The sequence below is a fragment of the Aspergillus stella-maris genome (assembly GCF_047715825.1).
Source record: "Aspergillus stella-maris strain CBS 113639 unplaced genomic scaffold BDV14scaffold_4, whole genome shotgun sequence".
Lineage (NCBI taxonomy): Eukaryota > Fungi > Ascomycota > Eurotiomycetes > Eurotiales > Aspergillaceae > Aspergillus > Aspergillus stella-maris.
The window spans coordinates 802,784-813,305 of record NW_027396798.1 but is presented as its reverse complement, the minus strand read 5'-3'; the positions used below and the strand labels follow the sequence as shown (position 1 = coordinate 813,305).

Sequence of the window (10,522 nt, the reverse complement as noted above, 5' to 3'; positions counted from 1 at the left end):
TAAACGATCTAAGCATATCGATATTCGATATCACTATACGCGTGATATGGCCGATCAAGGCATCATTCAAATCAAGCAGATACCTACCGCCGATATGGTTGCGGATGGCTGTACGAAGCCTCTAGGATCTGAAGCTCACTCTCATTTCATTTCTCTACTAGGTCTCCACCGTGAGGACCAGTAATTCATGTATCTACACTCGTTTTTGATGACTCGCTCGCTCGAGGGGGGGTGTCGGAGCATACTGCCACCCGTTACCGCCTGCCCCTAGGGTCGACCTCGCTTAGTCATACATTAGTCAGGTAGAGTTATCTTAGCTAGGCGGCCATACCAGCCACCCAATGGAAGATTATCCATCGCTTCCCACAAGAGGGCTCCACCACGTGCATCGGTCGAGGGCTTCGATTCCTCCGTCCAGCTACATACATCCCAGCATCCCAAGCACTTCTAGACGGCTCCCAAGCTTCCATTTGCTTTCTTTTTATCTTACCAAGCGAGATTACACGCCATCAAACGCCATTCATCTCTGGCCCCTGTCATTACCCACTCCTCGTGCCTGACATTCGGTGTTGGATTTGCTCCCGGAGTTCGCGACACGGCCCGCCAAGCTGCCAGTAATATAGCCTGTGGCACGACCAGACGACGAGAACGGCTATCGAGTCAGTTATCATCATGGCTCTCTCATCTAAGCAGACCCTGGGGGCGAGGGAGGGTGTTCATTGCCTCGTCTTACTTATATCCCATCATAGCCCCCATTCCTGCGCGCTTTCCACGATTTCATCTTAAGTGAATAACGACTATGGAACAATCAAGGCTATGGCACCCTTCTACGATGCAGTCATCCACAATTGGCGTCTATTTACTCCCTCTGAGCGGCGCAACATAGCTGTCTACATCCTCGGGATTATGATGTACAAGTTTGGGCTCGAGGCGTTCAATGGATCAATTGTGACTCTTGCGACCAACCGCTACGACTACGATGCTTGGGTTTCAAACACTACCCCCAAAACCTTTCAAAGGGTCGGCCTGATGGTAGGCCTGAACCAGGCCTGTCAATGTGTCGGGTCTATTCTGATCGCCCCGCTCATCCGGAGGTTCCCTCCCCGACTCGTTCTAGCCGGTGCCGTGCTGGTCTTTGGCCTTCTCAGTGCTCTTCTCCTTATCATCGACGCCAGCACAGGGGGTCAATTCGTTCCATCGTCATTTCGAGAGAAACACCCCGAACATGACTTTCACTACTACGGTAGTTACAATACCGATGGTATCATTCCTGTTTACTGCGTTGCTGGGATTGCCTACGGCATGGTTGAACTCATTCGCCGTGTGATTCCTCGAGACCTTGTCGGGGGAAATGTACAGAAGTTACGCCAAGTCGATGCGCTAGTGCATATTTTCTATGAAGTCGCTGGCACTGGTGGTGCTTTTTGCACTGCGCTAGCCCTCATACCCTACTTTGGCAACAACTATTCTTTCCTCATCACGCCAATCTGCTTTGCCCTGGCTGCTGTCGGCTGGTTCTTTCTCTCCGATCATGGGTTTCAGGCTCAGCGGACTCAGGTACTCGATGATCAACCACCGTACATCAAGGCAGTCGTCGTCGGATTTTGGCTGTTTTTGGAATCCATCTGGACGGGCGGCCGCCTTCTTTTCTCGTCTCGCAAGTTTATCTGGCTGCTGCCCGGATACTCTATCGCACTGTACGCCCATCGGTACCTTGAGAATAGTATAGCCCCGGCTATTGCCCGTCGATACCTCGGAAACGCAGCATGGTCACAAATCATCGTTGGTGGATCAAATCTGGGTGAGCTCTTCGGCGCCTTGTTCGTCATCCTCTTCACCAACACCGTGGCAACCCCGATCCCATGGCTACGGCTGGACGCGATACTACTCCTTATAACATGGTACCTGCCCTACTGGCGCCCCGAACAACACGAAGTGTCGATGGCTTGGGTTACTGCGGCTACATTCTTGCCCATCTCTTTTGGCTGGGCCGCCGGTGATGTCTCACTGGCAGCGTACATCCAGGCTTCGCTCGCACGAGTTGAGTCGAAAACCAGGAACGTCTCCTCTCTCGGCGCCGTCATGGCCTTTCTCTACTCGACTTATATTGTCCTGTACGCCATAACATCTCCCGTTCTCGGAACCTATATCGACCACGTCTATGAACAGACAGGTGGTACTGGGGAGGGAAACATCTTTGAAGCAGTTCGCAATGTTGGAAGTGTACAGTTTACCGTTGTTGCGGTCTTGGTGCTAGTTGCTACGTTTGTGCCGAGGGGATCAATGTCTCTGAATCCAAAGATGCTTCACGAGGAAGATCTGGAGCATGAACTCCCGGGTTTGACGCACCTCTCTTCTAAAGAGGAGGATTTACGCTAAATTTATGGGTTCCTTTAGATGGTAATATATAAACATATACATTTATATAGATAGATAGCCTTCTATACTCATTTTTAATGCTTATGATCGTGACCTGCCCCCTTACAACTCCTTCCTGACTCCTCCAAGCAAGAATGACGCCCGCTCACCCAATTGAAATAAACTAACATGGACCCAAGAAACAAAATGATATTCATCGCCTCCCCTCCCCCTCCAACTCCGACGGCCCACCCACATCTCGTTTTCCGTTGTTAATATTCAGCGGCAAAGGCTGGATACTCTGGTCCCAGATCCAATAGGGTTGTTGTACAGACTGCACCCGCGGAGCCTGCATGCGGGACCCTGTTGGCGTTGGCGTCGGGAAGCCATAGAGACTCTCGGGACTGAAGATCCCGCTTTGCGGCGGTTGCTGCTGTACCTGTGATTGCGCTGGCATGAAGGAATTGGTGTGTTCGATTGGGTTCGGCGTAGCGGGGAACCCAAGGCCTTGCCCCATTGCCATTCCGAGCCCTGCTGGAGGTCCGTTATTTGGCACTAGTCCAGTTCCAATGACGCTCATCCTATTCCCATTATTCATATTCCCATCCCCACCACCAGCACCAGAAGGAGGAACCGTAGCAGCCGACGCCGAAAGCGCCCACTTCGCAGGCCTGACATCCTTACTAGAACTCGCAATCGCACTTCCACCCCCTTCACTAGACGAAAGCCACTTCCTATAAACTCTATTACGTCCCAGTAGGAAAAGCAAAACACCTAATATCGCAACGACCGCCACTGCGCCGACAACTATACCAGCTATCGCGCCACTGCTGAGATGTGAACTTGAACTTGAACTTGAACTTGAACTTGAATCCGAGGATGAAGGATCGGACATGTGTGGTGAGGGGGTATCTGACGTTGGTGAGGAAGAGGATGAGGATGAGGATGAGGAAGAGGAGGCGTGTGTTGCGGATGTGCCTGTTCCGGCGTTGTTGCCTTCTGCTGGCATGGATTGGCCTGGGAGGAGCATGTAGGGGGCTTCGAGGGCGGCGGTGCTTTGGGTTTTCCAGTCGTGGGTTTTGTTCTGCATCTGTCAGAAGGGTTCAAGGGAAGGGTGATTTGACTTGACTTGACTTACCGGGTTGATGACGCCAACCATGCCATTGACGATGCATGAGTCTGCGCCTGTGCAGTAGAAGAATGTTGGCTGATCCAAAGGTCAAAGGTCAGCTCAGCCTCAGTCACAAATCATAATAGAATCCCAAACAAGAGAGATACACACCTCCTTATCCCTAACAGTCCAATTCCAAGTCGGCAAATTACCAACAACCTGCCCATTAACCTCCTGAAAGTCATTCTTGATGCCCGAGAAAAAGTAGTCGCCATCGGCAGGCATACAAGGCGCCCTGAAATCCGCCTGTACAACCGAGTGATTCCGCGGATAGAACTCGAAGACGATCACGTCGCCGACGTCGGCTTTGACTTCGTGCGGGACATACTGGTGTGGGTCTGATTTGGGGCCGACTTTGATTTTGTGTGTTGTTTGGGCTGACCCTCCGGACCCTGCTGCTCCTGCTCCTTGTGATGGTGATGGTGTAGCTGGGGGGTTTATTGATTCAATTGTGCCTGTTGGTTTTGGGATCTTGTCGTTGTCTTTTGTGGACATTTTTGGTGGTATGTGTTGTACCGTAGATATTTGCTATGATGATCATGGGGCTGTAAAGAAGATGGGAAGAGTAGTATTTGAAGGGGTGTGATCTGCGGCATAAAGAGTGGGTTTGTGGATTGTCACATTGCAGGGCCCTGCAGCCATGTTGTCTCAGCTTGACAAAGAGGGAATGGTTGGATTTGTCTGAAGAGTGCGTGTTGAAAGAGAGACACGGTTCCAGGGTGGGAGTGGCATGGGTAGGCGAGGAATGGCGGATGGTGATTTGGCGGCGCAGGGACAAAGAACCCTAGTTCTGGGCTCGAAGGAAACATTAATAGAGTCTTTGGCTTGTGGTATACCTCTTACATCCGTCTTCGTTGTGCGTGATGTGAAGCTCAAAGAACTGGGACAATGATGGGAAGCTCAAATCCAAATATTGTGTTCAAAAGCTATATCAGTGTATGTGGCTGAATCAGGAACCGGAACAATATGTATGAAAAAGAAGTACCTAGGCGTTCGCTTGCAATCGATCAACAATTGCATGTGCCTCGGCCAAGCGAGCCTGTACAGTGGTAACTCCTGTTCTTACTCGCTGCGCCAAACCGCGATCTTGAGCGGCTTCTGCTATTTCCCCTTCTTCTGTTGTGATAGTCCCCATGTCTCTAAAGATGTTCTGTACTCTCGCATTGATATCTTCCTCCACTCTACCGAATACACCATCTAGCATGGTTCTGTAGTCCGTACGCATGCTGTCCAGCAAGCTAGAGAATATTTGCGACGACCGCACATGTCGATTCATGTGTGCCTTTCGTCTGGCATCACTACCAGTGCCTGGCCAAAGATATCAGAACCACAGCTCTCGATATGCAATGGTCACTAACCTGATTCAAAGTTGCATCTATTGTACGCTGGGCGCATAATTTCCGCAATGTAGGACGTTGTACTATGACCGTCAAGGACTTTTAACATTATTCGCCTGCCATCGTCAGAGAGTTTCTTTTGGAGCTTCATCTAAAGCATACTGTGATTGTGCGTGAAGTTCATCAAGTGATCTCTGGATAGCATCAGATATCAAGCGCTCCTGGATCTCCAGATTGTCGAGGAGGTTTTCAAGCTCTATGGGTGCGAGATGGGTGTTTTCTAGGCCACAATTAACACTTCAACGCCTCTCAAAGACGATATCTAACAAATTACCTCTTATGGGCGCTGAAGCTAAGCCGAATATCTCCTCCATCCGGTCTTCATTCGCTTCTTGTTCACGGCCTAACCTTGCGAGCACCGAATCCCAACCTTCGTCGAGCCCCTCGCTTGCATCCTCCAGGATCTCATTATTCCAGCAACGCGGGTCGGATCTTAAGGGCTGATGGTTTCCAAATTTCCGACAGAATGCAGCGTAAGTAGAGTGGTGCATCTAGTTTCACATCTGGTTAGATGAGGTTTCTGTTGCGGAAGTCTCCGTAAGAACTAACAGTCGCCCAGTCCTGCGATGTTCCGATAGCGCCCTCTTGCCACCTTCCTTGGAAGGTTCCTGTATTCATTAGAGTAGTACACTTTTGAGATCATTGGTGGGTTTCTCACGGGCTCGATCGACAATGGAACTTCGGAATTCCGTATCGAACCGCGCTCGCATTGACCGAACATAAGAGTCACGCATTTGAAGGCGCTACCTGCCGTCAGTATGAGCACTTCCCAACTCCCATTTCCTCTGGATGCACGACCAGTAGATCTGGTTTTGCTAATGTGGGAGTTGGTGTGACGAAAGAAAACTGGGCGGGGGATAATTAGGATAAACTTACTGATCTCAACACCTGTTGTGACTCTTCCAGAACCCCGCGAAGAGCTTGGGCTCTCTCAACTGTAGCAGCATTGGCGCCAGCTAGTACCCATTGATTCAAAGACAGAAGAAGACCAGGAAGTTGATCCTTTAGGAAGGTGGAGGATGCTCTAAACTGCGCTGCCGCTGGCACTAATTGACAGTATTGCCGTAGCCCAGGTATCCCGCTCAAGTGAATGTATTCGGTTGCCTGCTCCCCGAACTCGCCACGGTGGTCCGTATATAGCTTGCTACTCACGCAGAAAACCTTCAAATTTGGTTGGTAGTTAGCGGACAGCGTTGTGATCGCGAGATCGTTACGTGACTCCATCAAAAGTCTCTTCAGCCTGCAGAAGTTAACACTGTTCAATTAGGATTACCTCATGAAGCATACTCTAGTTCAAGTCTCTGTAGCTCATCACTATATCACGCTTAGCATATACTCAGGGTTGAGTATCGGTAGTATGCCATAGGTCTTACTTTGCGTCCGCTCCTTGGTTTGCATATCGCCTTTGACGGTCGCCAGACGAACGACGCCGGCGGCGGTCATTGCGCTGGACAGTTTCCTTGGCCTGCCGCATCTGGTCTAACAGTTGCCTGGCCCGTCTTCCCACGATGGCCCTGGTGTCAGGATCACGAATACTCTCTTCAGCATTCAACCGCTGGGAAGAGCCTGTTAGTCACGATGGCGCCATAGCGTTGCCTGCACATACAGATTCTGACATAGTACAGACTATACGCCTCGGTTGATCACGAGGAAGCCTGTCTATTATTTCCCGAATTGAAGGGTCTGTTCTGCAGCGACTGATTGGGCTAACGACGAATACTTCATCGCAAGTGTCACGAAGATATCTCTCTGTAGCTCGTTCTCGTGCATAGTTGAGGTCCCGAAATCCTGATAACGGAGGTTATGCTCTGCGATTACTTGAGGACTGACAACGTACCTGGTAGATCTGCAAGTACCAACCCTGTTCGCAGGACAGGGCATCTGAGATATACCCTGAACCGACCGTTAAGACGGAGCCTCATAAGTGACGCGCGAATACTTACGTGATCAACTTGACAAAGGGCCAGATAGACGGCCTATCTGGCTCACGACTTGTTACTGTCAGCATGTCAAGGGTTCCCCTGCAGTCGTAGATGTCTCGGGCTTGAAAGACATGACGAGAAGCCTCTGGCCCTCCGGGCCTGTTACCCAACCCAGCAAGAGCCCAAACTTCAAGTCGTGCAAGTATCTGTCGCTCGGCCTGGTCATTTTCATTCGACAGAAACTCCTCCGTCAACTCGGCTTCGTGAGGAAACAGCGAGTCTAACGTCGCCCAAGCTCTTTGAGATAGCAATGTTATCCTTTGGCTTTCTTCCTGATCGGTGACCTCGTCGAACGCCCTAGTATGACGCATGCGATAGTTTCTCACCAACTCCCGAAGAAGCTCTCTCATTTCAGCATCGTTCATGAAATCAGCCACGATTGTGAAAGAATTTGGATGCACCTCGTCTATATGCCGAAATTCGGTCACCACAGATGTGCAAGCAGCGCCGTTTCCGCTCTGTAAACCGACAATTTAGTCCCAATCAGACACTTAAAATTCTTAAGCTAAACGTACCGATCGCGTCAGGCCCTCATGGTCCAGAAGGGCGTTGATAAGAGTACTCTTGCCTGGAGCACGATAAAGGGTCAGACGCAGCTGCTTTCCCTCAAGGAATAATCTTACCAGAGCCCGAGTCCCCAATAAACCCAAGTATGCGAGACTCAGGATACGAAAATCTACTCGCAGCCTCAACCTGAGCATACAGCTCGCTGACTCTAGTGCTCGCATCTCGCACCATGTCCGATCTTGCCATGGAATGTGCAAAGTTGGCCAGGTGGCTTCGGACCTCTCTTAATGCATTCTGTAGACGAGGATCATATATTGGGGCCTGAGGAAGTTCCTCTTCGCGCATGCTGTACATTGAGTCATCCTCGTCGCTGTCCTCGTCGCTATCGGTGTTAGCTTCACTACCGGGCCTGTCCGATTCTTCGCCCTCCATTGATCGAGTCTCGATGCTCTGTAATACCAAGTCGCGAACACCGCCCGTCACCGATCCCAGTTGCGAGGGACCTGTGGAATCACGATTTGGTGTTGCTGACTGGCTCACTTGGGGCACGGTGTCGGGCTGTGGACTGGGTGTTGCGTTGTACAAATTCCTGTAGGTCGATACATTGAGATGGGTAGCGTTAGGCTCATGGCTACCTTCCTGACTGCGAGGTGATGCATCGTCTGGATTCCTCGGTGAGTTGGTACCGAGGTCGAGCGCCGTGAAGAGAGCTCTTGCTGTCGCAGTAGTTGACTCGCGAGAAGAGGTTGGGGTAAATATAGGCGATCCGGAGTCCGACGGGCTATCTGGGCTTCGAGGGCTTTGTGTGCCAAACTCACCTCCAGTCGAGGTGCGATTAGAGGAGAAGACAAAAGTACCTGCAGAAGGTGGAGAGAAGCTAAATCTTGGAGGGGATGGGGAAGAAGTCGGTCCACGAGCAGGGGTAGGATCGAACGTGAATGTAGACGGTGAAGAGAAATTGAAAGGAGAAGAAAAATTTGAAGAGCGAGACTGAGATTGAGTCTGGGACTGAGGTTGAGGGGCGGGGAAGGAGAAGGAAAAGGACTCTCTGCTTGGGAATCTTGCGTCTGAAGGCATCCTTGGTGGTTCCTACTACCGCTTGATCGGACAAGCTCAGGCACCGATGATTACAGTCAAAATAATGAACTGTGCTAGAGTTCGAGACGGGAAACTTGGCTTATTTATGCTCTCTGGCTATCCTCCAGGAACAGGCTGGCAAGGCAGCCTTGGTTATCTCGCTTAGGTTCGCATGGCCCGGTGTTAGAACTACTGCACGCTTGCTGCGCCGCTGCATCACTACCACTCACGATAAATCCCAAGGATCCACCGCGCATTTACCCCTGTCGCCCATAAATAGAAATATCACGACTAGTCATTGGCCTACATCAAACCTCGTCAGGTTGTTTCCTTTTTATGCCATCTCAACCCCGTTACAAAAATGGTTCCTGGCGCTTATCGAGGCCACGCGAGTCATCTCAGGACCAGGCCCTATTAATACCGTATGCAAGATCAATTGAACCATGCCATTGCCTATCACTCCATCCAAGTTGACGATAGTTCAAACGTTACCGGGATTATTGTCCTCGGTTTCCGCCTACTGCCCATCTATACCTGTGGCCGCCGAGGCCAAATTCCCTTCCAGGAGCGGCCAACCAGATTCTGCGTTGGACGCTTTGCTCCTATTTGAGATCACAATAAGTCAGTACGGTCACTTGTTTATTTATGTCCTCGTAAGCTGGTGGAAAGAAGCAAAGACAAAGACCCAACTATCAGTCATCGCTCCCGGGTACTTCGCAGAATTTGGTGCCTTCGTAGAAGAGCTTCTTGGCCACATCTGCCGCAAACTCTGGTGTCTGGTTGAAAATTGGTGAAGCTGTCTCTCTGGAGCAGCTCATCCATATGGAGGCATGTGGCAAAAACCAGAGGATCGCGGAGACCTCTTTCGCACGAGGGTAACACATGATACACCTCTTCAATGGCAAACGAGAGATCATCCATGTCCCAGTAGATACCCACGAGCCTCTCAAACTTCTCTTTGATATGTTCCTCCATCTTGGTGACATCGTACTTGTCTGCAATCGGATACGCAGCAACGTGGAACATCATCGGCGACATATTGCCGTACTTGGTGGTGTCGTAGGCAAAGCCGTACATGAAGTCAATCATCGTCTGTACGAAGCGAGAATCATCGCCCTCGAGCTTGACCGTATTTTTGTGTGTTTCCTAGAGCAATTCAATTAGCAGGCTGAATAACTTCGCTGTCAGGCTTCAGCCTAGGGACACTTATCAGCCAGTTTCCGGAGAACATCCGAGCAAAGTAGCCGGACTGGCTACAAATGACCAGCTTATGTACCCTGAACTCCTTCTCCGGTGTGATTATTGTTACGTCGGTAAACTTTGCGGTGCGGTACCAGCTACAACAACATCATTAGTCCAGTCTAACACGTTCTTGACGAGACCAACCTTTTCAGGCAGGCTGCCATGTCTCCCATCTCCTGCGCCGCAGGCAGCTCGACGCCAGTGGCGGGCTTTTGGTTCTCGATATCCTCCATCGTGGGGATAGGTTGCTCAGCTGCCGGAGATTCCTTTGGCCAAAGCCAAGACAGTGAGCTTAGTCTGAAGATCTGGGTGATGCTCATGTAGACAGGACGGCTGATTGGAGAGAAGAGGAATGATCGGTCTAGTATGTCTAGATTGAGAAAGAAGGGAGTTTATGTAGAGACATTGTTGAGTACGGAGTAATCTGGATGGCTGGAGGTTTGGGAATAGAATAGGTGATGCTGTGAGTGCTCCATTCTGGGAGTATAGAAACTGTGTGATAAGAAACGAGTGATTTACGGGAACCAGAGGCGCGGTCCCTTGAAAATGAAGGAACTGAGTAGTCAAGCATTAACTACAATTCAGGCCGTCAATCGGGGTTCTGAAGGCTACAATGGCGTCTGTTTAGCAATCATCAGTGATCTTCACCCCCAACTGGGTTCAAGAATATATATTGGCTGGGCCAAGCCGAGCAGAGACATAATCCGAACAGAACCCTCCCAAAAGGAGGGCTCTGATAGTATTCTGCTCTAATCACTTTTTAGCCGGGCACTCTAAGTAGGACTTGC

The 10,522-nt window shown here is 50.4% G+C and overlaps 5 protein-coding genes across 5 annotated transcripts; 1 reads left to right on the top strand and 4 right to left on the bottom strand.

Moving 5' to 3' along the window:
* Positions 1 to 421: 421 nt before the first annotated feature.
* BDV14DRAFT_209864 (major facilitator superfamily domain-containing protein) lies at positions 422 to 2,412 on the top strand. The gene has a single exon (XM_073775758.1). The coding sequence runs from the start codon at positions 817 to 819 to the stop codon at positions 2,377 to 2,379; it is 1,563 nt and encodes a 520-aa protein (XP_073632747.1). The 5' UTR covers positions 422 to 816; the 3' UTR covers positions 2,380 to 2,412.
* A 1-nt stretch (position 2,413) lies between these two features.
* On the bottom strand, positions 2,414 to 4,269 carry BDV14DRAFT_87717 (cupredoxin domain-containing protein). The gene is made up of 3 exons (XM_073777766.1): positions 3,641 to 4,269; positions 3,497 to 3,565; positions 2,414 to 3,442 (listed from the first exon to the last, which is right to left on the bottom strand). Exons 1-3 carry the CDS (start codon positions 4,022 to 4,024, stop codon positions 2,573 to 2,575), a joined length of 1,323 nt encoding a protein of 440 aa, XP_073632746.1. The 5' UTR covers positions 4,025 to 4,269; the 3' UTR covers positions 2,414 to 2,572.
* BDV14DRAFT_87837 (uncharacterized protein) lies at positions 4,172 to 4,898 on the bottom strand. The gene is made up of 2 exons (XM_073777767.1): positions 4,515 to 4,898; positions 4,172 to 4,319 (listed from the first exon to the last, which is right to left on the bottom strand). The coding sequence occupies exon 1, from the start codon at positions 4,803 to 4,805 to the stop codon at positions 4,515 to 4,517; it is 291 nt and encodes a 96-aa protein (XP_073632745.1). The 5' UTR covers positions 4,806 to 4,898; the 3' UTR covers positions 4,172 to 4,319.
* On the bottom strand, positions 4,818 to 8,556 carry BDV14DRAFT_165259 (uncharacterized protein). The gene is made up of 13 exons (XM_073767318.1): positions 7,532 to 8,556; positions 7,424 to 7,476; positions 6,870 to 7,366; positions 6,764 to 6,819; positions 6,533 to 6,714; positions 6,300 to 6,481; positions 6,214 to 6,240; positions 5,803 to 6,166; positions 5,585 to 5,669; positions 5,476 to 5,534; positions 5,201 to 5,417; positions 4,888 to 5,146; positions 4,818 to 4,837 (listed from the first exon to the last, which is right to left on the bottom strand). The coding sequence occupies exons 1-12, from the start codon at positions 8,490 to 8,492 to the stop codon at positions 4,992 to 4,994; spliced, it is 2,838 nt and encodes a 945-aa protein (XP_073632744.1). The 5' UTR covers positions 8,493 to 8,556; the 3' UTR covers positions 4,818 to 4,837; positions 4,888 to 4,991.
* Positions 8,557 to 9,184: 628 nt separating this feature from the next.
* Positions 9,185 to 9,967, bottom strand: BDV14DRAFT_196028 (BTB/POZ domain-containing protein; the record flags this gene model as incomplete). Its single annotated transcript, XM_073772352.1, has 4 exons — positions 9,185 to 9,268; positions 9,336 to 9,638; positions 9,697 to 9,829; positions 9,879 to 9,967. 4 exons carry the CDS (start codon positions 9,965 to 9,967, stop codon positions 9,185 to 9,187), a joined length of 609 nt encoding a protein of 202 aa, XP_073632743.1.
* Positions 9,968 to 10,522: the final 555 nt, after the last annotated feature.